The sequence below is a fragment of the Castor canadensis genome, chromosome 17 (genome assembly GCF_047511655.1).
Source record: "Castor canadensis chromosome 17, mCasCan1.hap1v2, whole genome shotgun sequence".
NCBI classification, from domain to species: domain Eukaryota; kingdom Metazoa; phylum Chordata; class Mammalia; order Rodentia; family Castoridae; genus Castor; species Castor canadensis.
Genome location: NC_133402.1, coordinates 8,987,423 through 9,014,148, shown reverse-complemented (window position 1 = coordinate 9,014,148; position 26,726 = coordinate 8,987,423). Strand labels below are relative to the sequence as shown.

The window sequence follows — 26,726 nt, the reverse complement described above, 5'->3', positions numbered from 1 at the left end:
CCATCTGCCTGTAGACTCCACCTGTGCCCACCATCCCTTTTGTGCTTCCCTACCCTTTTAATAAACTCCATTTATACCCATGTGTCCTGCCATGGATTCTTCCCCAGGGGACACAGAGTTTGGACATCTTCTGATCACCATGCCACCAACAATAACTCCTAGCCAAGCCCCAGGACACAGACCCCAGCAGTGGCAGGAGCCTCGTCTGTCTGTCCCCACCCTCCATTTCCTGACTGGAGTTGAAGTCTGGAAGTTACTAATAGCTCAGGGTGGACCAGAGCTGTCTCACACACCACAGAGCTGTCTCCAGGCTTATGGCTAACCCCAACTCATTGTGTCATGCCACAGAGAAGACAAAAAAGCCAGCTAGGGTCTGACTCTCAGAGCCTTTGCGACTGTCCCCTGTCCCCAGCCCTGCCCACTGCCTACTTTGGTTTTCCCCAGTGGTTCCCAGGATACAGGATTCTGAAGGCCCTGGCTCTTCTCTGGCCAGCTGGACCAGGAGCAGGACCCCCTGGCCTACCTTCAATCCAAGTTGCCTGCAGCCCCCCACCAAGGCTGCTCCTGCCTGGAGCCTCAACACTGTGGGACTCCTATCGGCAGCTTAGCCCTCCTTCTGCCCTTGGGAGGGACACCTGTTGCTAAGACCACAGAGTCCTCCTCAATCTGTGGGACAGGTTGCAACACTCCAGCCTCTCCCCGATTCTGTCCACAGCTCTCTCATGGGAACCAAAGCGCCATGCTCAAGATTTCTGCAGGGGACCAGGGCACCCTGGAACTGTAACTCCAGTGAGGGATTATGGGAAATCCCACAATGGCCACACAAAAGGAGAAGGCACACCTAGATAGAATTCTTCTATGGGAATATCTGTAATTGGGTCAATGACAACCTTGATTTGAAGGTTTGCTTATAAGTTCCTTCGGTGTTCCCAACCCTCTCCCACAGGCCCATTAGCACTTTCAGGAAGAAGAAAGTGTGTGCCTCAGACTCCCCTCTGGTTAGCTGGGGTCAGGAGTGAAGTCAGGGGAGCTCCAGTCCCAGCAGGAAGGGGTGCTCGCCTGAGCCGCTCTGCCCCTGGAGACCCAGCTGCCATGATGCAAATCCAGAGCCCAGGTTGGGGACAGCCCTGCAGCAGGGTTGAGGAGAGCCAGAGCAATCGTTAATGCTCTGACCTATAAGCACACAGCCCAGGGAAGCTAGGCTGTGACTGTTGGAGCTGCACAGTCCATGTGCTCCATTGCCTGTGCTCCACTGAAGGCTCTGCTGGGCAGAAGACAGGTGACAGAAATGCCAGGCATTATACAGAGAACTAGCAGCCAACACCGAGGTGCACACTTACTCTCAGCTCCCCCAGAGAATCATCTGGGAATGATCCAATGGGCTGAGCTGGTGCCTACAGAGCGATGCTCAATGCTGGTATTTTAGGTCAGGAAAGCCTGTTCTGCCCCAGAATCCTCACTCCACCTTCTGAACTCACAGCCATCCAGTGCAGGACCACATGTGAACAGAGAAGTATTTACACTTTCCAGAGATTAAACCTCACAGCTAAGTCAGGGAGCACACACAGAATACACACACAGAGCTTTGCTCCCACAATGGCAAAGTTTAATCCTGATCGTCTCCCCTCAGTCACTACATCATCGCTGCTGGTACCTCTTGGCTCCATGCCTTTGCATCTGCTTCAGGGGTGCCTCTCAAGGGATGCACTGCACAGTGCTTCCGTATTTGTCAGTCCAGCACCCAGTTCGAAGCTTAGGGAGGGAGGCCTCAAGTCAGGAGAGCACAAACTACACAGCCTCAGAAATGATCCACTGTGATGACAGCATCTAAGATGTGTGCACTTATGCAGGTTAGTCTTCGGAGTAAGCACCACACACAGCATCAAATCCTCCCCACAGACCCATGCTCACTGCTCACACCGAGACCCAGAGAGCTGGAGTAACTCACCCTAGGACACCTAAGAAGATGAGCAGCCAGGGTTTGAGATGCCCCTGGTAGTCTGGCTTCAGAGTACTCTGCTGCCTCTTAAGGTGGCAGGTGGAACAGCACCAGAAGCAACTGGCTCTGACACACCTCCTCCAACCTGGTCCCAGAGAAGGTGGCGCTCAAGGGGCAGGCTCCAAAAGGTTTACTGCTCTTAGAGGCCTTATGACAAGATCATGAGAGCTCTTGTGACTCTGCTGCTACCACACCCACTACCTCCTTCATCTCAGCACCCCACACCCCCTCTGCATCTCTGGCAAGCCCCACAATGGTGCCATACCCTATGAGGGTGAGAAGCCGGGAGGACAGGAAGTGCGTCTCAGCTGTGTGTCACCACACCCCTAACCTCTCAGCACAAGTGCACAGAAAGACATGTGCTATGGAATGCATAAAGGAATGCGAGAACTAAGGAAACTCTCCCTCAGAGCCCAGAATGGAAAAAAATCTCTTTAAAAAAAAAAGCACCCTGCCAGGGGTGATGACACATGCTTGTAACGCCAGTGCTCAAGGTCACTCTGGGATACGTAGTGAGATCCTGTCTCAAGAAAAAGGATAATGACACACCCCCCAAATTTTAATCTATATTCATTTTGCAAAAATTTCCATGTTAGTTTCAGAGTTCTCCTTCTCTGACTCTGCTCCCCCACAAGAAACAGTATCTGCTCAGCACTGGACTGCCACAGAATGAAAATTCTGTCCCCTAGCAGGAACGTATGATGTTGCTGCACACGTGGATTTCAATTAAGACATTTATCTGAGCATGCTGATGCGTGTCAAATTTAACCCGAAATTACAGTCTTTCTGAATAACTCTGCTCTCCACTCTGCTTCTCTCTCTCTTCAATTTTGGTTTGGTTTGGTGAGAGGGCTGCTGGTAAAAATGAAGCAATACCAGTAACTTATCTACAAATTACGGGAAGGAGAAAGTAGGTTAAAAAAGACCAAGAAACTTAAAACAAGTTTGATCAACCACATCCGAGCCAGGCAGGAAACAATAGGAGACTGTTCTCGCTATAGGGAAGGAAGGGAAATCTTGCAGGACTACTGTCAAGCAAGTGGCAGATGACAATTGTTTTGTATGCCTCTTCTCTTCCTGGATTTCACCTGCAGTCTCAGAACACAGCGCCTTTGATCTCACACCTGGGGAAGGCAGTACCCGGAAGGACAAAGACGAAAGCTGACACTTTCACTGGTCCTGCAGCTCCTTTCACCCTACAGTCTGCTCTCAGCTCAGGCCTCCACCACAGCCAGTGGTGGAGGCACACCAGGGGTGTGTCTCTCACAGTGAGGTGGGACTTCTATCCCGAGAAGAGGCCATGAGAAACAGCGTGGATCTTCTGAAAGCTCCCTCTGATGACAGAGTTTGCCTGAAGCCGGAATCCTAAGCTGAGGGGCACTAGTAACCTGCAATGTGCTTTTGCTCCAACTGCAAACCCAGGTCTCCATGACCACATCCTGCAGTCCTGCAAGACGTCACCATGGAACAAAACTGGGGAAGAGCTCTATGCATTATTTCTTATAACTGCATGTAAATCTACAATTATCTCAGCGAAAAAAAATTCTACTAAAAAATCTGTGTATCGAACAACGAAAAGCTAAAGAAAAGTGGCATATACATACAATGCAGTTTTATTCAGTCTTTAAAAAAAGAAATTCTGCCATGCGTGACATGGATGAACCCGGAGGACATTATTCTAGTGAAATAAGCCAGTGACAGAAAGCAAAATACTGCATGATCCCACTCATATGAGCAATCTACAACTGTCAAACTCATAGAAGCAGAGAGTAGGAGGGTGAGGGCAGGGCTGGGGAGGGAAATGAAGAGTAGTTCAAGGGGAATAAGGTTTCAGCTGGCAGGTGGTTGGAGAGTCCCCTGGACTACAAGAGGAATGAGCTCAAGAGATCTGTGGGACACTGGTCTACAGTCAACAATACCATATTATGTATACACTTACAGATGTGTTAAGAGGTAGGTCTCATGTTAACTATTGGTACCACAATTGAAAAGAACCTTGTGAGCCCCAGAGCCCCCAAGATCTTTGGGATCATGTCAGACAAGACCAAGTCTAACCTCAACACTGCACTGGGAAGATGCCTGTGAAGAAGCCTTTGCAGTCACTCTGGGTTCTGAAAATCATGTGCCACAGCAAAGTCCAAAGAGATCCCATCCCTCTCAAATTGGTATTAATGCCAACAGTGTGTTGATTAGCAGTGCACTGGGTAGGGACAAGGCAAATTTAATGACAAACGTGTATCTCATCAGATGGGGACAGCCTCTGGAGGCTTTCTGCAGAAATTGGGAGTCACATCTCTGACTCAGAGATCCCGGATGGTAAGTAAAGCCTGGGAAATCCTAATGTTACAATTCATAACAGTTTCTTTCAAATACTGTGAAGCCGGGCTAAACAAGCTAAGGGCCAGGCTGCAACCTGTGGGGCGTTTGCTGGGCACTTGGAATATCTTTTCTTTCCTTCCCTTTCTCCCTGCCTTCCTTCCTTTTCCTTCTTACAATATTTTTCGTACTGGGAGTTGAACCCAGGGCCTTGTGCTTGCTACACTTGAGCTATACCCTCATCCCTTTTGTCTTTGAGATAGGGGCTCCCCACTACCTTTGTCTACTAGTATTCAAGATCCTCCTGCCTCTGCCTCCTGAGCAGCTGGGATTACAGGTATGTTGCAATACATTTTCTCACACCTTGCCAAGCTCTCCCCATTTTCCAAGTGGAATGAAACAACTTGCCAAGGTTACCCAACTGGTGGGGTACTTGGCATCCTAGACTGGAGGCCCTGATGATTCTGCTGACTCAGCATCCCAAGTCACTGAGCAAAAGCTAGCTTAGGAAGTCACAGAAATACCTCTGGTCCCATGAACACTGAGTCAGCTACATGTTTTCCAGACTGAGTGATGGACCACTAGTGGAGTCCTTCCTGTTCAACACTTGTCACCAAACCTCCAAGTCCAATTCTCTTCCTTCCCTTTGGAGCACTTATACTCAAAGACTTGAGGTGGGCCTTTGTCTGTGTATTGCACCCACCTCTGTCTCTTCTTTTCAGTAGACTGTAAAGCTCCACTGAATCAGAGACCACAATTTGGTGCATCCACAGTGCTGGCATGACAACCCAAAGAAAGGGCTTGTTAAACACTTGTTCAATGAGTCCAGAACAGGCCAAGCCAGGAAAAGGCCCATTCAATTCCACTGAACAATGCCACTGCCACCAAGGAGAGAAAGGTTCTGGGAACTTTTCTAGGGGCCTTAGTGCTCACCCAAAACAGCAAAATGGCCTGGCCAGACCATGGCACACCTGAAAAACCAGACGGACAGGGGCCTCTTGCAACTGAATAACCTGAAGCGATGGCCCTTCATCTGTAGGATCACATTCCACCCATGCATACGGCAATGCAGGTACTGCCCTGGACAGCTCAGGCCCAGCACCCAGAGACAGGGCCTCATCAAACAGCCTTTGTACACAATGCTCCGTGCTCATCTCAGATGTGTGCACCAGGCGCAGGCTGCAGCCAATTCAACAACAGACACAATTCTGGCCACAAAATAGGATCTCTGATCGGGAGAAGCAAGCACAAGCACTTCCAGGTGTGGGTATGGTGAGGACACAGGTACCAAGGCAGAAGCACAGGACAGGTGGGAGAAGAATGGGTTGGGCCAGTTACCCAGGCAGCCTAGAGCTCAGGACACCTGAGCAGGCTGGTAAGAGGGATGATAGCAAAGAAGCACAGGGGACAAGGGGGGGACTTGGAGAAGTCATAGCCCCAGCCATCAGGCGTTTTCTTTCATCAGTGTGTGACATGTAACTCCAAGCTCCTGCATATCACAAATAAGCTTGCCTTCATCTATAGTTTGATGATAATCTAAAACATGAGAGATTTTTCACAAAAATGCAGATTTCCACCTTCTCTGGAAACAGGAGGAGACCTGGCAATAACTATATCTGTCTTCCTGCAGAACTGTAGGCCAGGTGGAACAGCAGCTGCATGCAAAGGAGGTAAGAGCTCTGTTTGCCATGGTCCCCGGGACTCCCCACTGCCCTCCCACAGGCCAGCATCATTTATAAATGGTCACTGCCCAACTGCTGTAGATATCTGTGCCTTAGAGAGGGCATCCTCTCATCTCTCACCCTGCCCAGGAATAATGCCTCACAGGTACATGATTTGAGGCCCAGAGTAGTACAGTTCCTGTCAATCAAATCCACTGGTAACAGCTGACCCAGACTCTCCAGGGCATATGTGCGCTTTAAGCCTCGGACCAGGCTCTCTGAATTCGCAAATGGCTTGTGCATCATTGTGGCTCCACAAGCAGAATGATGGTTTCTGACTTGAGAGTCCCATTGATTAACCAAACAGACAATGAATGGCTTCTTATCACGGTGAAACATAGCCCTAAAGCTACTGACTTACAGAACTCCGCTGAACATCCTGTACAGGCTTAGGGTACGTCTCAGACAGATCGCCATTCAGGATGACTTCGGCCAGCGAGTTCACCAGCGGGGCATGGTGGATGATGAGGAAGACCTGGTGAGAAAGAAGAAAGGGGTTAGCATGAAAGAGTGCAGTCTCTCTACCTCCTCCTTCCCAATCAGAGACACCCAGGCTGGGCTTGGTGAGTCCGAGGGAAAAGTCATATCCAGGAGAAATCAGCTCCTCTCCTCTCAAAGGTTGGCCTCTCCTCCAGACTCTTGCCTATTTGGCAGGCTGCTCTTCCTTGGAAGGAAGTGCATAGGGCCAGACCATCCCTCATGGCTGAGCGAAGCCAACTCTGCCTGAAGTGGAGCAATGGGTGAAAGGAACAGCCAAACTAGCACATGCCTTCCTTTCCCTAGGCATGCTAGTATCAAATTCGACTCTGATAAGACTAAAAGGCACCATCCCAGTACTTTCCTTCTGTGGGAAGAAGGGGGTAGTAAGTTCTGCTCCAAACAAGGGATGGCAAAGGGGTAGCATATGGAAATCTGGTCACTGGAAATGCTCCAGCCCCTGCAGTGGATTTTTAGCCTGCTGGAACTCCATGGCAGTGTCACGGGTATGGAAACTGGGGAAGAAAAGTCGTAAGAGCCAGAGGCCAACACAGCTGTGCCAGGAGGCAAAAGAGAAGGACTGAGCTGTCTGTGGCCCTGCTACCCAATCCGCTGCCAGTGTTCAAAGGAGCAACATTAGGAATCAGGGGGCCCAGGACGGACCTGTGGAGCTGGCAGTGTAGACACACTTACCTGTTCCCTTGTTTTAAAATATAAAGGCAGTGTATCTATATACAAGCGTGTGTGTGTGTGCACAATGTACTTGCTCATTTATACACGCAGAGAACAGAGTTTACCACGTTGGTACTAGTGACACTCAGCTCTGATGCTTTGCCGCAGGGCTGTCCTGTGTGTGCTCGGGAGCATCCCTGACCTCTCCCCACGGCGGGGCAGGGCACCCCCTCCTCAGTCATGACATCCAAACACATCTCCACACTTGCCCAATACGCTGGCTGAGAACAGCTGGTAGAAAACTCTGGAAGAAACCCTGTAACCATAGTTGTATATGGGGACAGAGAAAAACCAGAAACCTGAACTTGATAAAAAGAAAGAAAACGGGGTTTTCCCCCAGTTGAAATTTTTAACTTGAAAAACTTTTTTATGTAAAGTAAAGACAGAAACCGACTGGTTATCCCTATCAGGGAGACTTCTCCCCATGCTTATGCTGTTGGGAGGGGAGTATTATTCAAATAATATAATTCAGATTGAATGCATGTACAAGCAGAGAAGACAAGTGTGACATCAACCTGACAAAGGATGGGGGCAATCTGTCTTTAAAATACCAGGAGGCTGTACCAGCCCAGAGACCATGCATCTGTTCTGGTGAACTGTGTTAACCCAGCACAGAGTTGGGGCATGTGCTCAACGGCAGCCATGATGGTGATGATCTTTCTCACCTTCATTACAGCCAAGTTACTGCCACACTATGCTCAGGCCCAAGGCAGCCCATCACTGAATTCATTCACTCCACAGCCATCTCCCACGCACTCTGTGTGAATGTGACAAATTCACTCCTTTATTCAGTCCATAAGCATTCGTCCTAAGGCCCCTCCCAGACAAAGGCCCATCGTTTCTACTGTGGACAGACTCTTGCCTATGTGCAGTGCTCACCTTCATGGCTCTGGACCGGGAGAATGGAGCGATCATCACAGAGGGTATGTGACCATGTGCCCAGACCCCCACTGAAGAGCTGGGCAGGGCTGTCCACACCATGCTCAGTGTGGGAGGCAGTTTAGTCTCATGGGAAAGCAGCAGTCATCACACTTAAGTAACACCACTAATGTGACTTTTCATGGGTTCATGTGTAAAGTTTTTACACATTTAGGCCACATGAAGCTAAATGTGGAAGAAGGGGAAGAAGGGCTCAAGACTTTAGTCTTTAAAAGAGGTCTTTTTTTTTGGTGGTAGTGGTGGTTCAGGGCCTCGTGCTTGCTATGCAGGCACTTATCCCACTTGAGCCACTCAACAGCCCTTTTAATGTTGGTTATTTTGAGATAAAGCCTCACTTTTATGACCATACCAACCTGAACCACGATCCTATTTATGCTTCTCCACTAGCTAGGATGACAGGTACGTGCTACCACACCTAGCCATTAGTTGAAATGGGGACTCATGAGCTTTTTGCCCAGGCTGGCCTCAAAGCACGAGCCTCCGGATCTCTGTCTCCCAAATAGCTAGGATTATAGGCCTGAGCCACTGCACCAGGCTGAATTACAAACTATGCTTTTTTGCAAGATAAGCATAGTGAAATAATGAGGAACCCATGCTATTGGTCCTTCAATAAGAGAACAGGCAAAGCTCTCCTCAGCAAAGGGATGGCTATGAGCCATACTCCTCAGAGAAGTCATGCACTGCTCTAATAGGTGGGGTTCCTGAGGATGCTTTCTGCAGGATTACTGTGGCTGAGCAGCTGTCCCACTCAGGTCCTGCCAACTTCCCAGAATCCCCGGCAAGAGATGCAGAAAAAGCTGCCAGGAGAACTGGGGTTATGCTGAGCTCCAGCACACAGAAGGGCATTCAGACAGAGTGAGCACCATGCAGAGCTCTGAGTAAACAGAGCCTCCAGAACAGGCTCCGGATGTGAGCAGAGCAGTGGTCAGGCACTTCAGGATCCCAGTTGACCTACAGCTGGGAGAGGCAGGGCCTCAGGCTCTCTTCTTGGGCCAGTGGGAGTCAACCTCACCCCAAACTCAAAACGGCAGGAGATCCAGTTGGGAGACCAGCCTCTTGTCCAAGCAAATCAGTATTGCTGCAACCGCCAAAGTAGAGCAGAGCTCTGGGTGAATGTCTGACTACTTGACAGTCTGATGAGATGGCCTGTGAGTCTGGTCCTCAAGCAATAAAAATATTTTTGAAGTTATGTAACTGAGTCGCCATGGAGTTTTTCCCTTCTTGTAAATGCTACATAATTACAAAAAGGAAGCACAGTTGTTTAAGGAGGGGAGGCAGACAAACTGGCTAGTGTCACAAATCTGGGTGCTGAGGTTACTGCAAGATTCCTCTCAGAAGATAATCTGGGAAGTAAAACCACAACAAAACCCTTTAAAAATAGCCTCACTGCAAGAACGTTGTTAAACCAAGGCCATTGCATGTGTGCAGGCTGTGGTCCAGCAGTTGGGGCTTATTCCAAAATACTGTGAATAAGAGCCAGGACCCCACATTTCCAGAGTATGGAGAACACTCTGGCTGTTTTAGAAACCGTGGTCTCCACAGAAAAATCAACTACACAAGTGCCAGGTTTGATTTATTTTTCATTTCTCTTTAAATTTCCATCCCTGCCATGAAGAAGGTACAGCCATCTCTAACAGGAAAACAGAATGCCCTTTCTTCTGACTATGATTTTATTTCAAGGTGGAGACACAGAGACAGGCAATGTGGCCTAGGCGTACCACAAGACCCCAAAAGGGCTGGGGACCCTGATGAGTGGAAACATACCTGTGACAGAAGATAGAGGGACACTGGCAGGCTGATTTTCGGTCGTTCTCCTCCCTAGTAAAGGTTGGAGGAAAGAGAGGGTTCCAGGTCACAAAAGGGAGCCACAGAAAATGCATGACACCAAAAGCCATCAGTTTGAAGAGGTGCCCTGGCCCCTGACAAGCCCTTCCCCACAAAGCTGCGCTTTCCTGGTGTTAGTCAACTGTTCACTCTAAAAGACAGGCATGACCTGATTACGCAACGTTTGGAGGCTACTGCTTGTCCCCTGAGAAATCCTTCACCCGCAGTCCTAGCTTGGCAGCTGACCCAAGAGGGGCTGGCTCCAGAAGTCACCAGGAGCATTGCTTTTCCCCGCTGGGCACTGAGGGCCCCAAAGAAGAGGTTCCCCCAGACACTTGTGCTCAGGAGGGGGAAGTTTGGGGTCTCTGGCCTCAAAGCAGCTACTCACATGGATGGGGCTTCACGATGCCCTGTCTCTCACCAGCCACACGAGAGGACCATTAGAGCCTCGTTTTGCAGGTGAAGAGACAGGTTCAGGACATTATTGCCTTGGCCAAGGCTGAAGGCTTAGGAAAGGGAAGAGGCGGAGATTGGACTCCAATCCCCAAGCTTTCTTGATGTCTCCCTTAGCTGCATGGGTAGAGCTAATTAGGATTGCAACTTCTAACATATTTACCTGTTGTGGCAAGAAACCTCACATTCCATCTCCAAATAGATGACATTCCCTTAGGACACATCTGCTATCTTGACTCCTACTCAGCTTGCTCGTGTGCGCTTGCTCTCTCTCTCTCTCTCTCTCTCTCTCTCTCTTTCCCTCCCACGCCCCAGCCCCCTTGACTCTGCAGGGAAGGACAGAGGCCTCCCAAGGGATCCCAGAACCAGCTGCTTAGAGTCACCTCAGAGCAAGTAAAATACACAGATTTCTGGTCCCACCCCAGACCTGCTGAAGTAAAATCCCAGAGGGCAGGAGGTTACCCATGGAGCCACATGTCTCCATCTATCCTCACCAAGGACTAAGGCCTGTGACCTGTTGACAACTGTGACTGGAATCCTTCCCATCTACTTCTTGTGAGTTGTGTTGCTGCCTGGCTCTTCTCCAAAACAATTAACTCTGGTAACTATCAGAAAAGGCTGCCCGGGATGAGAACACCTCAGGGAAGGGTGTGCAGAAAGCAAACCCCTGAATTTGCATGATTTCCTGCTTTGGCTGATGTCAGGAATCCTATGTTGCTCAGTCATTTTCATAGTCCCTCTTTCTAAGGAAGAGGGAGGGGAGGAGAGCCAGTGGGCTGTGAAAGGCCCCACCCTCAAGCACAGTCAGCCCTGGTCAAGGCCAGGGCTCCCCTGGCCCCCAAGACACCAGAGGCGCAGCAGGCCAGGTCACAGACCCACCTTGTCTGGGTTCTCCAGTGAGTACACGTAGAGTGGCAGGAAGAGCCGGTTGAGCAGGTGGTCAGTGAGCACGTCATTGAGGAACTCGCACTTGATGATCAGGATGTCATTGAGATAGTGCAAGTGATCCAGATGCTCAGCCACCAGGTCGCTCAGCTTCCCCCGATTCCGGTGCCTGCCATGAGAGATGGCCAGCTCAGCCTGGAGGCCAGAGCTCAGAGGCTTTGGACCTAAATTCTGAGATTTGGACCTGACACTTAGATGGCTGGAGGCCCGCTCACTCACACACCCAATATCTGAGCTAGTCTCACTCCTGAGACCACTCTCCTGCCCCAACTTGGCAGATACACAAAAGGAAAATGATTCAGTGCAACCCATCCTCTGAGGGCCTTGGTACAAGCCACCCTCAACTACACCTCCAAACAAACAGAGTAAGCAAAGCAAGGAGCAGCTAAGCTCCTGTAATAAGCCATTGCACAAGAGCCACCACCAGCCAATGTGGCGAGATCCCCTGGCTCCCAGATAAGTGGTAGTAATGGAGCCATAAATCCTCACCAATTAACATGCTGTAGGAGTTCTGAAGAGAGAAGCAGGGTTTACTCAGCAGCCACATGTGGCATGCAGCCTGACCACATGTGGGATACAAAGCTAGGACAAACACCCCGTCCCCAGGCCTGGGCGGGAGGTGTCTGTGTCTTTACAGAACAGCCATGATGTTTGGGGTTCCTGGGCGCTGTCAGTCTCACACTCCAGAAGGACAGAATCAAAGCAGCCAGGGACACACCTTTGCCACCCTCAAGTGGGTAGAGATGGCCAACAGCAATCTAGCTAGGCTAAGGTGTTGTTTGTATCGTCATTGTTATTATTCAAGTTATTACGGATGGCTACTTCAAAAGACAGAAGATTTAAAAAGAAAATAAAGCAAGCAAGAAAAAGAAAAGGTCCCTTGTAACACTAGTAACAGTGTCCACTGCTAATGTTTTGGGACTTCTGCCTGACAGTCTGTTTTTACCTCTCCCTAGGTCAATCTGAACTGCTAGCCATCTGGCCCCCCTGCTTCAAGAGAGTAAGTGCAGGACCAACTTGGCTTCTTTATATAATTTGGGTTAGCTGTCCTCACTGTACTTTAATAAGATCTTTAGAAATACCACTAACAAATTTACATGCAAAGACTGACTATAATGAGCGCCTGTGACCCCCATCACCGAGACCTATAGCGCACATATGTGATTTCCACAGCTAGTCTTAGTAACATACTGTGCAAATGTTTCTTCAGTAGGGTACCTAACAAACCTCACTTTTACATTCTTTAGTTTAAAAATGTTATCAAAGTCATGTATGCACACAGGTTTAAAACTCAAATAGTACTGATCAGCTGACAAGGGACAACAGCAACTCCCGTCCCAGGGGAGGCAGGTTTCAGTTCTGGTAGTTTGTGTCCACCTCCTCCCTACTTCTCCACCATCTGCACTGACTTCTGTTCTGCAATGGGCCTTTTTAGATACTATCTCTTGACCTCCTCTGGTGACACAACTCCTCATGTCCCATCCAGCCCTTCCCCAACAGTAGTTATCAGAACCGCTCCTTGCAGAGCCAAGTGCATGTCCTTATGTCCTTCCTCGTACAGCTTTGCCCTCTGCAGAGGGAAGTGTCTCACTAGGTCTCATATCTGGGACTTTCTTATTTCCCCAAATGCCCAGTCAACTCAGCCCTCTACTGGCCCTGCTTCTTGCCCAGTGTCTATCTGCGAGTGTAGCTGTCTAGCTCCTCTCCCCCGGGAGACCTCCTTTCCTGATTCTGGCCAGGTGTCCTCTGTCCAGGCCTAGGCAAAGCTGTTGTTCTGGGGTAGTGCTTCTCAACTGAGGGTGACTTTTCCTTCAAGGAGACGTTGGCGATATCTGGAGACACTCTGGGTTGTTCTGCCTGGGAAGGAGTGCCATTGGCCTCTAGTGGATGGAGGCCAGGGACACTGCTAAACACCCTACAGTGCATAGGACGGACAGCCCACAGCAAGGAAGTGCCGAGTTCAGAAGGTCAATAGTGCCAAGGAGGAGAAATCCTGCTGTGGGAAATTATCACCAATGACAAAAATCACCATCTTAAATATCTTCTAAACAGATTTACTGAGGCATAATTCACATACCATAAAACTCACCACTTTTAAAATACAAGCTTTTTAAAGTTCTAAGCATTTTTAACACTTTTTGTGGGGCTGGAAATTGAACCCAGGGCCTCACCTATCATAGGCAAGCACTCTACCCTGAGCTACATCCCCAACCAGATGTGTAGTGTCTTTAGCTGGTTTTTAGTATGCTCAGAATTGTCCACCATCATCATGATCAATTTGAGACCATTTTTATCCCAGCTGCTAAAAGCAATGGCTTATTAGCAGTGGCTTCCACCCCCCCAACTCCCATACTGCACCCCCAGCAGGAAACCACTCATCTGTACTGTCTCTAGATTTGCCTATTCTGGGTATTTCACACAAATGAAGTCATATGACACGAAGTGCTTCACGTCTGCTCTTTTCTTGGCACAGTTTTTTGAGGCTCTGCACTCACTCCATCCTGCCTTATTACTATTATTGCTGAGTGGCACTCCACTGTGTGGACAGCTCCCACTTTGATTATTCATTCACTCCGATCTCTCCCACCGCTGAGCGGTCCCATCTATAGGTGCACTGTTCCCTGTCACCCTCCGGAAGGCACGTGTCCTACACAGGTGGGTAGAACCCCGCTCTAACTAAACACAGGCAGGTGAGGGCTGTTCTCATCTGTACTTTTCCTCTGTGGACAACGACTTCTCCCCTACCCCCCCAAGCTCTGGTGTCACTTACTCCTCGTCAGTCTGCACACAGGTGTCGAGTTCGATCACATGGCTCCCAATGAACCAGACCAAATTGGAGAAGTAAGGGACAGCAGTTTTATCTCTGATATAGTGTAGCATGGCCTGGTTATCCACTGGGAAAATTCACAAAAGAAAAAAAATGTCAAGCTACCAAAAATAACTTCGGGGAAATTAAAAAAAAAAAAAAAAAAAAACCAACAAACCACAATGAAAAAGTCTGGCTATAACCTGGAATTGTCTGTCTTTCCTGGAAATACTTGGAGATGTTTAACTTATTCATAAAACTACACTCATTGCAGCAATTCTCATGCTATTCTTACAGCTAATAAACTGAATGAGAGGGCTAAACAGCTGTAGTGCATGGGAGAGGCTGGTTCTCATCAGGGGACTACATGGCACTACAGTGAGACCCATAGCATTCACAAGCAAGTTCCCTGAATTTATGGGTAAGGGTAGGTTAAGAAAGCGGAAAACCAGAGGTTAATAACTTACATGACACTGGAATAAGGAACAGGAGTCGTCATTGAAGGAGAGGAAAAAACAGACAACAGTTAACAGGGTTAGGAACTGGGAAGGTGAGGCAGTGGCCCAGAGGGGTGGAGAACTGGGGCAGGAGACATCTAAACCCAAAGACATGGGTCAGAAGAGCGCGAGAGAAAATGGAGGGCGGAGGGTGGAGGGTAGTGGGAGCGACTGTGGCTCGGACCGGGGTGGGCTGGCGACCCAGTGACTAAAACCAATAGGTCCTAGTGTAGATTGGGAGCTGGGGCCCTGACCCTGCTCTGCAGGACCATGCTGGCCCAGAACAGCCAGATCTACATCCTCAAGTCAAAACTCCACATTGTCATGGAGATTTCCTCATTTTTAAATATTGGCAACTGCATCTTTTTTTCAAAACCATCTAAGCCAATTAAAACATTTCCAGGGGCTCGATTCAGCCTGCAGGCCCTTGGTTTACAACCTCTGGATGGGCCCACTGGGCTCTTAGGCCCTTACATTTATTTTATTTATTTTGGCAGCACTGGGGTTTGAATTCAGGGCCTTACACTTGCTAGGCAGGTGCTCTTATCATTTGAACCACTCCACCAGCCCAAGGCCCTTAAATTTAATGTCATCCCACACCAAGGCTGACATGAGCCCAAGGAGCCCCTTCCCCATCCCCGATTGAAGGTCACTGATTCATGAAAACCAATTCCTGAAACAATGGTGGCCACAGGGAATTAACCAGGCATTAGGTAGAAAACTTCCAGAATATAACTGGGAGGGGTAATTCCAGTTCTGGAAGTGTGTGGGCAGCCAGTCTTTGCACCCCTGCTTTCAGGAGGCAGTGTGCAAAGGCCTTTGTGGCTGGTTGGGAATACTATACTGCCCCTGCTGGTCGTGGTGTGAAACAGTTTTGCACATTACGTAAAGATAAAATCCTTTTACAAGCCAAAACACAAAAATTAAAATCTAACATTTAAAAGACATCTCTACTTTATCTAGTTCTAACATGGCCACTCTGAATCCTATTCAGAGTGGGACATTTGACTTCTGCATAGCATGCAAGGAGAAGGTGAGACCAGCTGTGTGTTTGGTGAGTGCGGGTCTTTGGGGAGATGAGCAATGTGGCTTCTAACAAGTGAGCTCCCTATCACTCTGAGTACACGTGGACCAAGGGAGCGAGCACTTGCGGCCGAGTCGGAAAGCAGGCGCTCGGAGAGAAACTTACCTTTATAGACATTCAGAGTTATGGTTCTCACAGCAATTCGAACCATGCTTTCAGGGTGATTGAAAAACTTGATGGCTTCTGTGTAGAGGGCAAAGTCGTTGGTGTGCTAAAACAAGAGGGGTACCAAAACGTTACAACTCCCTAAGGAGGGCCTGACCTCCCCACCACCCTGTGGCTTTCTGAAATCCATCAGGCTGCAGTAGAAGAAAAAGAAAAAGAACCTTGCCACAGTGAACCTGCAGCCAGTGCTTCGTTCCTTATGGGGAGTGTGGGAAGGAAGGGGAGGCGGGGCCACAGAAGAAAAGGGAAAGGGTAAGAGAACGTCAAAGGGTAAGAGAATGTCAGACTTGGACTCTGTACCTATGCAACCACTTCTTGGCTGTGTAAGGAGCATTTATTTCTAAGCCTCTGATTACGGGTCTGTAAAATGGGGTTATAACACTCACTTTATTAATTGTAGGGTTAAATGAGACCATATCCAGTCCAGTGCTTAACCCAGCATCTGACACCTAAGCAGTACTGGAGGGGGTGCTGCTCAACTAATAAAAGGTACAGTTTTACTTAGTTCTGCACTGTTCTCTGTCTGGAAATACTGAAAGTACAAACCCTGTCACGGAAGAAAAGAGAGCTGTCACAAAGGGACAACGAGAAGGGAACCCCCTGAAATCTAAGGAGAGAACATCCTGCGCTGGACCAGGAGCTACAGGGTGGACTCTGCTGCCCTCCTGTGGCCAAAGCATTCACATGGCTCTGGGCTCCACACTGAAGGCACCCACAGCCAAGAAGACGCAGGGAGGGAGGGTGTCTTCCAGGCCAGCCCCTCCAAGCTAAGGAGGTAGAGGGGTACAGGTGACACCCCTCATAAGGACGCCCTACTTGGAGTCAAGTAGGCACCTATCAAGTGTCTACTGGCTCACATTAAAGAGGAAATCAAGTCCACCTCAAAAGAAGAAAAGGCCCCAGCCACTCCTGTGATGATTAGCAGGAGGGCCTCTGGTCCTTCCAGCTTGGAGCTCAGAAGCCCTGCAGGGGAAGAATCTGTCCTTCACCCTGCTCTGAGCCTCACAGGCAGCTCTCTTCCGCCTGGGAGAGCCTCTGGGCGTCCATCCGTCCTCTGGATGGGTTTATTGAGAACCTACCTGTGTGCCTGCTACTGGCCCAGTGTTCACTGTAGACCACATGATGTGGTTGAGAGGTAGTCACATTCTTTCCCCTGAGACCATCTCTTCCCTGCCACTAAACACTTCAAATCCGGCTCAGGCTGCTGTTGTCACACCACCAGGGACAAATGAACTCAGAGGATACATCTGGGACATGGTCTGACTTCAAACACAGGAGTGAATGTGCATGACCACCAGTCAGAAGACATCTGCCATGCAAACAGCCTATACTTGGGTGACTAGCCTCCAAGATGGTCCCAAAGACACTTGCCCTGTGTTCACACACTCTCAATGTCCCCTCCCACACTAAGTCAGAGCTGGCCTGTGTGACCAAAGAATATGGTGAAGTGATGCCGTGTGAATTCTCAGGCTGGACCACAGGAGGCACTGCAGTTTGCCTTGGGCTCTTAGATGGCTTACTCTAGGGGTCAGAGGACGTTAGCCTTCTTGGAGACTGTGCCAGAACAGTCCTGCAAGGCTAATCCCTAATACCAGACCCACCGGAGGAATGTGATGCAATTCTGACCTGTCAGGCAGGAGAGGAAGTCTGGTGGGAGACTACTGAGAAAGTATTTTGGAAGTCAAAAAGAGACATAGAAGGGAAGTGATCTCATCAGAAATTCTGGCAGTAACGTGTGAGAACGTAATGTTTGGAGCTGCTGCAGCCATCCTGTGACCATGTGGGCTGAACCAACTGCACAATCACAGAGCAGGAAAACAGAAAAGCCTTGGTCTTTGATGCTGTGGCCAAGCCACAGGATGATCTAGCCCCAATACAGCCAGCGTTGTATATATGTATTTTAGTGTAGGAGACACACTGACCTTCCAATCATGAGTGCAGCAGAGATTTATTTATTTAAACGGCTAATAATTCTCCCAAGGAACAGCAAGCAGGACATTAGCTTGTAGAGAACAGCACGTCTGACATTTTAGGGGCTGAGGTACCCATAGATGCCTGATGACATCATCTCACTCAACTTGACCCCTGAAAATCCTACAAAGTATGTAATATTTAACCCCACTTCTCAGATGAGGAAACTGAGGCTCAAAGAGGGAATGGAAGTTCCTCAAGACCTTGAAGCAAGGAAGCAGCAAAGCCAGGTCTGAACAGAGTTCCTGTTTTCCTACAGGGCAACACTACCCCAGGACATCTCGTGGACTTCTCCTCCCTGCTACATATAGTGCTGTCAGCACACGCTGAATTTCCCATTAAAATGAAAAGGTGACTTGTTGAGTTAAACAATGTTAAAGCATGCACAGTCACACGGTACTACTGGAAACCGTGACAGCGAGCGTATGCGTGCGTGCGTGCGGCAGGAGGCGCGCTGTGACAGGCCTGGCCACCGCTTACCTCATTGTAGAAGAAATGGACAGTGTGGTCGTTGAGCTTCAGTGAAAGCGTCTTCAGGAACGAGATGTAGTATGCCATAACCTCCTCATCGGAGAAGTCAAACTTGTGGACAATGATGGAATTGACGTAGTTATTAGACAGTAAATAATCTAGAAGGAGAAACACAGCAAAACAGTGGGTCAGCCAGAGACAAGCAGGGAAACAGAGAGGACCACAAAAATAGGCTCAATCCGCTCAGGTTCCAGAGCAGGCGTTCAACAAATGGGCAGTTGAACTTAACCTGCAAAGAAATCACCTTTTGCACACAAAGTTCAAAGACAATGCCAGAGGAAAGCCTGGCCCTGCCCTTGTACAGCCAGAAAAAAAAAAAAAAAAAACCCAGTGAAGGTTCCTTTTTGTAGCTAGAAAAGATCAGCAGAGCTGGGAGGCAGGGGAGGCTGCCTGAGGTGGGGGTTTCTCTTGACCATCAAAAGTCACATGGTCATCCCTGAAGGCCATAAAGGGCTGCACACGCATTTTCCTCCCATGTAGCAACATGATTTTGTTGGGGTCACTTTATTCTGAATGTTCATAGTATAATCCACAGTCACCATGACACTGTAGAGAAGGGTTCAGCCTTACCATTTTGCAACCTGGTAAAAAAGAGCTCAGAGAAGTTTATTAACTTGCCTGAGGTCACAGGGAAGGAATTCAAATTCGGGCTCAATGTGGGAGCCTGCATCTGCCCTGCACGATGGGGCTGACAATGAAAATGGGGTACGGAGGGCCTGAGGGCACCAGGGCCAACTAGAAAGCAGCCCCACCCCCACCCAGCTCTGGGCCCCTGGGCCCTGTGGAAATGCAGACCTTGCATGGCGAGAGCAAGAGCGTCCAACTGTGGGAGGAGAGCTGCAAACAGATCTTAATGCCACAGCTCCTTTCTTTAAAGCACTGCCAAGGCATCAACCAGAAAAAACTGCAGGCATGTGGCCTGAAGTCTGGAATCTCAGGGTCAGGCCCTTGCTGGACACGTTCCAAGTCCTCACTGCCACCTTAAAACAGGTGCTGCTGCTCCAGCCTCCCCCCACCCCATGCCTCCCCAGAGGGTCAGAGGCAGGACATGGTGGGCCATACCCTACAGGGAGACAGAGAGTAGTGTGGGTCAGAACCCGGTCCTCCGACCAGCATCCCCTGGAGCCAAACACACTGGCAGATGCTGGGCCTCGTAGGGCCCATGAGTTTTCCCACACAAACCCCTGTTCCTGAGGCACTGGATGCAGACAGACTCAGACCCTCACTGCCAGGTCCAATCTTGCCACTGTCTAGCCACCCTCACCATCCTCCTCCCCAGGTGTTTCCAGGTGTCGAGACAAGTGCAGGAACTTCGCTGTGAGGATTACAGGGGCTCACGTGCAGAGCACTTGGGACAGTGTGGGCACAGGCAGCATCGAGGGCAAGGATGCATGACTCCTCTCAGGACTCTCCAGGACGGAGAGCAGAAAACAGTCCAGCAGGGGATTGGGGACCTAACTTAGGCTACTGCAGTATTCCTGGATGTTCTCTCTGAGATCAGAGAGCTACACCAGGAGCCACACAGGGGCCCTGCACAGGACAGCAGCCCTTTGTGGTTTCCTGGCTGGGTCTCCTTAGCAACCAATTCTCCGGGAGGCCACTGTGCATTCTCTGAGCAGGCTCAGCAGACAGTGGCCTTAGAGGAAGTTTCCAGAATCTCTGCTCCTAAGCAGCTCTCAGGGCCCACTGCAAGAGAAGTCAGGGTCTGGGATGGTAGTTCTAAACATCTCAATCCAATGCTTTTTAAAATGAGGTCACATCTGTCATAAATGCCAAGGGCACAGCTTGACACCTGAGGTATCTCCAGCCCATGTACACAGGCCCCAGAAGGCATGGGCATCCAGCATGATGAATGTGACTGCATGCACATCACCAGGCCCCACCTCGACGGGCCATTACCTCTGCTGCTTTCAAAAGCTCCCTCACACCCCTGCCCACCAGCACCTTCCCGCAGGCAGGCCCCTTCTCACGCCCATCACCAGTGTGCCTGCTCTTGAACCTTGTGTACCAGAGGCAGACAGAATGTGTTGCCTGTGCCTGGCCTCACTTGCTGGCTCTTCACACCTGAGGGTCAGTCACCCACACTGCTGGGCATGGCTGCTGTCCTTCATCCCAACAGCTGTCCAGAATTCCATTCTTTGAATAGTCCACAATGTGCCAATCCACAGGGATCTACTGGAGCGCTTCTGTTCCCTCAGTTGTCCTGCCTGTGGACGGGGGCCACAGACTGACAGAAGAAGAGAATGCCAGCATCTTATTGAGACCTGGGGTGGCTGCGGTGGCTTCCAGGCTGCCAACGGCACAGATGCTATGCGGTGCTTCAGAAGCGAGCCCTGAGTGTCTCAGCTGCACTAGGAACCTGGAGCTCCCTGAAGGGACTTTTCCAGGGCCTCCAAGAGATGACTCTGTGGGTGTTGGGAGACCACTGTGGGGCAGAGGAGGGGCCTCTGTCATTTGGCTGGGATTTTTCTACTATCCCCTCACCATGTGCCTGACTTCCTGTGGCATCCTTTGTAATGAACCCAGGAGTCTGTAAGTAATCTCAGTCTCTCGGGCCTCTGTCACTTAGGTCATCAAATCAACAGGCAACAGATGCGTTCGGGCGATGGCTGCTTGTAATAATGAAAAACTGGAAAGCCCCTAAAGGCTCATGGTCAGGTAAATCCACCATGGCACAGCCAGACACAGCTGGCACACCAAAGCAGGGAGGACACAGGGAGAACAGGAGGAGATCAGAAATGGCTGGGAAGGTGGGAACAGCACCTGGCGCCAACCAGTGAGGTCCTCAGGAAATCGACTTTCTGCACCTGTGCATGTTTGTGTTCTATTATGTTACTGTGAAAACAGTTTCTTTCCATGATTAGAAAATAAAAATAAAGACAAAGGTTACCTCTCCTCCTCCTTTACAAAAACAAGTTTTGTGAACAGGCAGTGATTTCTGCTGATTTACAGGGCTTTTAAAAGTGTCCGTATGGATGGGCTGTAAATCACAGGGCACTTGCTGTGTTTCTCACAGCAAGGCACCCTCTTTGGTCCCAGTACAAGAAAAGCTATAGCCAGGCACAGTGGCACATGCTTGTAATCCCAGGAGGCTCATGAGTTCAAGGCCAGCCTGGGCTACATAGCAAGACCCTACAAAAAAGAAGGAAAGGAGGGAGGGTGGGAGGAAGGAAGGAAGAGAGAGGGATAGGAAGGGAAGTCAGAAGGGGGTAAGGAAGGGAGGGAGGGAGGGAGGGAAAGCAAGCAAAGCCATGCACACTGCATGATCACTGTGTGTAGAATCTAAAATCATCAAACTCACAGAAGCAGAGGGCGGAACTGGTTACCAGGTGCTGCGGGAAGGGGAAACGGGGAGATGTTGGTCAAAGGTATAAAGCTTTGGATTTGCAAACTGCTGAATTCTGGATATATACAGTATAGCATAGTGACTATTGGTCACAATACTGTATTAGACACTTGAAATTTGCTAAGAGTAGATCCTGGGTGTTCTCAGCACACTCTAAAAACTAAGTCGGTGAGGTGATAAATATTAATTAGGCTGATTGTGGTGACGATTTCAATATACAATATATCAAATCATCAAGTTCTACCCTTAAATATATACAATAAAAGTGGGGATTTTTAAATAAAGCCCATCTTTAATACCATAGTCCTATATCGAGCTGGGCTTAGAAAGGGCAACGGGAGACAGGACATGAGGACACACTGCACTAAATGATAAAACCAATGCTACAGATGCCTGCCAGGCCTGGAGCAGAGCTCGGATTCCCACGCTCCTGCACACTCCTTAAGCCACTGTCCTCATCAACTGCTCCTATCTCAGCTGGACAGAGGTACCCGTGCAGAGACTTAGTTCCTCCCAGCACTCCTGGGAATGTATGGCTGAGTCAGCCCCACCATGGTTACGCCTGCCTCCTTGGTCTTGAGCCACTGAGCTGGATCTTCCCTCCTCAGAGTTCAGAAACCACACTTGCTTCATATCCAGCGAAAAAGAAGCTGATAACAAGGGAAACCACGTAGGGAGACATGAATCAGCCCACATTTGTCAGTCTGTGGTCATGGGAAGTGTGAGCAAAGTCTCCGAGACAGCAGCTCCACCTAGCGGCTGCTGTCGAAAACCACCATGCAGCAGCTCTGGCTAGAGAAGAAAGGTCTCCATGTCTACCTCCTTCTAGCAGCCACTTTTTGTTTGGTGGTACTGGGGTTTGAACTTGGCCTCATGCTTGCTAGGGAAGCGCTCTACCACCTGAGACACTCTGCCATACCAGCCACTTTCTTCAGGCTTGTCCCAGGAGGGAACGTGTTTTTGATACAGACATTCGGCCACTTGTCTCCTTGCTGGCAGGGCCTGGGCTTGGCAGGGTCATCTTGGAATGACAAAGCTAGTGACCATGCATGGAGCATGAGGAGCTAAGCCAGGCCTGCTCAACCTCAGCCCTGGCCATGGCTTGGGCTGGACTATTCTCTGTGGGCATGTCCTGGGCTCTAGGATGTGTAGGAACATCCTAGCTCCCACCCACCAGGGGCAGGCAGTACCCCTCTCTACCTGGACATGACAAACCAAGCCCATCTCCAGACGCTGTTGATGCCTCCTGGGAGACACAAGCACCCCAGTTAGACCACTGGATGGCTCCCCTGGGCTGAAACCCCTTATCTACTTAGGCCTCACTAGATCTGCCACTTTGGGCTCACAACTCAAGGGGTCCCTCTCCCTCAGGGGTGGCTGTCACAGATGAATGACCCGGGCTTAGTGAGGGAAGGTTCGGGGCCCAGGAGCCCACGTTCCCTAGGTGGGAAGCCAAACTGAAGCAGAAGGGTGAGGATCCAAGCCCACACCCCAGCAGGTCCTGGATCAAGTTCTCGGCGCCTGCTCCTCCAGTGTTTATGCTGTTGGCCCATGGTTCAGTAACTGACTCTTTAATATCAAACCATATAGAAGGACATGAACACCCCAGAATTAGTCAGCAGAGGGGAGCCCTTTCAGCCCTTCATAGTACCCTACCACACAGGGTAAACACAGTGCTGAGGACTAAACTGTGTCCCCAACAAATTCATGCTGAAGTCATCACCCCCAATGCAAGTGTATTTAGAAATAGGACTTTTAGGAGGTAATTAAAGTTAAATGAGGTGGTAAAGGTCCAGATCTGATGAACCTGGTGTTCCTATAAGAGATAAAAGAGATTAATATCCCCCCGACCCCCTACCCAGCCTTGCTTGCTTGAGTGGCTGCTGTAGTCTTGAGTGTGAGCTCAAAGGTTCAGGTGTTAGAACCTTAATCCCTGTATGTGGTGTGTTGGGAGATGGGCCTAGTTGGGGGTTTAGGTCACGGGGTGGAGCCTTTCTCACAGGGGTTCTCACTCCCATGGGACTGAACTAGTTCTCAAGAGCAGTTGTTATAAAGCCAGCATTCTTTCTCCTTTGCACAGGCCCTTCTGCCCTCACACTTTCTTCCATTAGTCAAAGTAGTGCCTATCCAATGTTGGACTCCTCAGCCTCCAGAATCATGAGCCACAATAAACCTTTTTCCTTTATAAATTACCCAGTCTTAGGCATTTAGCTAGAGCAACAGAAAACAGACAAAGTGGCTGCCTGCAAGCCAGGAAGAATCTGACCTGAAACTAACCCTGATGACAGCTTCGATGTGGGCTCTGTCCTCCAGAACAGAGAGAAAACAAATTCCTACTGTTTAGCCACTCCGAGCTTCAGTGCCTTGCTAGGGCAGCCTGAGTGACTAGAGTACGCAGTAGGCATAGACACACGAAACCACTGGGCATGGCAGAGGCAACATCAAGTGATCCTTACACAGCGAGGTCTCGTGACTGATGTTCTCAAAGAGGATATTCAAGGTCTGTAGCAGCTGGACGCACACATAGCGGCCCGATTTCTGCCGCAGGATGTTCAAGAAGAAAACGAACATGTTCTTCTCCAGGAAGAAGCTGGGGAGAGAAGAGGGAGGGGTCAGTTGGCTTTGAGAGGTGGGAAATGAAGTCATCCTCTGATACAGTCACAGCACACACACATGTAGACCTGCCCCTGCAAGAGCATCTGTAGAGAAGTATATCCACACTCACTTGTCACTCACTTGGCCTCAGATTCCACACCACCCAGCTCCCATGATTCCGCCTTCCAGGGACATCAATATGCAGCCTTTCAACTCTTCCCAGATGGTGGGGACAGTGCTGACCCAGGAAGTGGTGAGCAGAATGGGATCCTGTGCTCAGAAACCCCATGGGCACTTCCCATCACACACTCAGTACCATCATCCTCACCCAGCCCCTTTCCTTTGCTCAAATATCTTGAGTGTTAAGAAAGCAACTGGAATTCCCTGCAGAGGGGGAAGATAGTGCTGAATAATGAAAGAATGCTGGTCTGCAGGTCATCAAGTTTAGTTTCCACAGCTCAGGGAAAAGAAATGGAAGGAAAGATGAAGGTGCTGGTGTGGGCAAGGGACCCTAGCCAGACTCCAAGCCTACTTCTGCCTTCTTGCTCTGGACAGGACACTGGTGTACATGTAGCCTGGGGGCACTGACTTCTGAGGGTACATGCTAGCAACAGAACCTCCCAATAGCCCTCCTTTAAGGAAGAAAGTGATGTTTCTAGTTATTGCTCTGTGTGTCCAAGCTCAGGTCAGCCTGCCACAAGGATGCTCAGGAGCGCCCTCTGCAGTCATAAGCATCTGCTGGGCGGCTCAGTCTTGGGTGCCTCTCTCCTCTACTGTCAGCTCCAGGGACTAGGGCCCTATACCTTGGTGCAGTACTGCACAGCTTCTGTTTGCATCGACAAAAGGGAAAAATAATAAATAAATAAATATGACCTAAAAATCCTGAAGTCTTTCCCACTCTGATTCTGGGAGCCTGTCTGCCTATACATACCACTCACGGTGACCTCCAGAGTATTTCTGTCATTTGACTATTCTGTCTACCTTCCTTTCAGGTTGTATAAATCAGTGACTCTCCTGTATCACCTATACTCTTACTGCTGCACAGTGACAATCTGGTAACTTATCAAAATGTCTGCACCTAGGTTTTGCTCAGGGGTTGACTCAGTAGGTGTGGCTGGATACTCCTTAGGGGACTAGGACACTACTTGGGAAAATGGTTGATTCTAAGGTAGGTGCGGGAAAAGGTCAAGGTGGGTCTGGAGTATCTTATAGTACCAAGAAGGAAGTGCTCAAAAGACAAAAGGACAAGAGCATATCAAAGGGACATGGCGACCAACCTGAAAGAAGCCTGAGTTGCCAAGGCTGGAACAATGTGAGCAACAAGATAAACAGTGCGGTATTGGATTGCTACCCAAGGTATACGATAAATACCCATGAGATTGTATTGTGATAAGGAAGTGATAACTAAATGAACAAATGCGGGAGAAGAGACAGATCCATGCAAACCTGCAAATATTGTTTGGAAGTACTCTGCCCTTCCAGAAGGTGGAGCTTATCTATCTTGGCAGGTGGAGGTGGACTAGACTTAGGGATGCTCTTTAGGGAAAGGGGAAAAGAGTAGCTTTTGAGACCTGTGGCAGACACCATGGTGGTGAGGCAACAGAGGTCACCATGATCCTGAGCGCCCTGCCACGTGGGGAAGAAAGGGCGCTTCACCTCTGCAGCATTCTGCCCCACCTCCCTCGGTCTAATGAGATCAGCAGACAAGCTCAGATGCCGACCTTCTCCAGCACATCTGGCCAGCATCCCTCGAAACTGTCAAAGCCATAAACAACACGGAAAGGCTCAGAAGCTGCCATGGAGCACAGGAGGCTGGGAGACAAGGTGGCTAATGCATTGTGGGTGCCCAGGCGAGCACTGGCAACTGAAATCCAGTCTGGAGTTTACTAAAAACAAAGTTTTCTTGGGCACACTGTTTGGCTATTTTGGAATCACTGGGACCAAGAGCTCAGCAGTTTTCCTTTTATTTTGAGACAGGGTCTGGCCTCAAACTTGTGATCCTCCTGCCTCAGGCTCCTGAGTGCTGGGATTACAGACATGAGCTACCATGCCCAGTGCTCAGCAATTTTTCTAAGCTAGAATGAACTAAGAAAGTCCATTCTAGTAAGGGAAGGGGGGGAACCAATTTTTAATCTCTAACCTTCGTCTTTCTCATTTCCAAAACCAGATACAAACAAATTCCCCATGGGGCACTAGCCCCATGTATAAGCAACACCTCACTTTATAACCCCAGCATTTTCTTTTGGGGCTCATGGCCTGTGTCACAGGCTTGCATTTAAGGAGTTTGCATTTTCCACAAGGAGCTTTGATAGATAAGCTTACTGA

General features: G+C 49.5%; 1 protein-coding gene across 6 annotated transcripts in view; it reads right to left on the bottom strand.

Moving 5' to 3' along the window:
- Nucleotides 1-26,726, bottom strand: part of Clec16a (C-type lectin domain containing 16A) — a 189,389-nt gene that overhangs the window by 149,673 nt on the left and 12,990 nt on the right. For 5 of the 6 annotated variants that reach the window (XM_074059112.1, XM_074059113.1, XM_074059116.1 and 2 more), the window contains 7 exons: nt 24,263-24,396; nt 18,410-18,558; nt 15,899-16,004; nt 14,177-14,300; nt 11,341-11,515; nt 9,949-10,002; nt 6,398-6,511 (listed from right to left, as the gene is read on the bottom strand). In XM_074059112.1, coding sequence (XP_073915213.1) covers nt 6,398-6,511; nt 9,949-10,002; nt 11,341-11,515; nt 14,177-14,300; nt 15,899-16,004; nt 18,410-18,558; nt 24,263-24,396 — 856 coding nt within the window. Of the gene's footprint in view, nt 1-6,397; nt 6,512-9,948; nt 10,003-11,340; nt 11,516-14,176; nt 14,301-15,898; nt 16,005-18,409; nt 18,559-21,761; nt 21,793-24,262; nt 24,397-26,726 lie in introns of those variants that run through there. The other variant, XM_074059117.1, reaches the window with a different exon arrangement.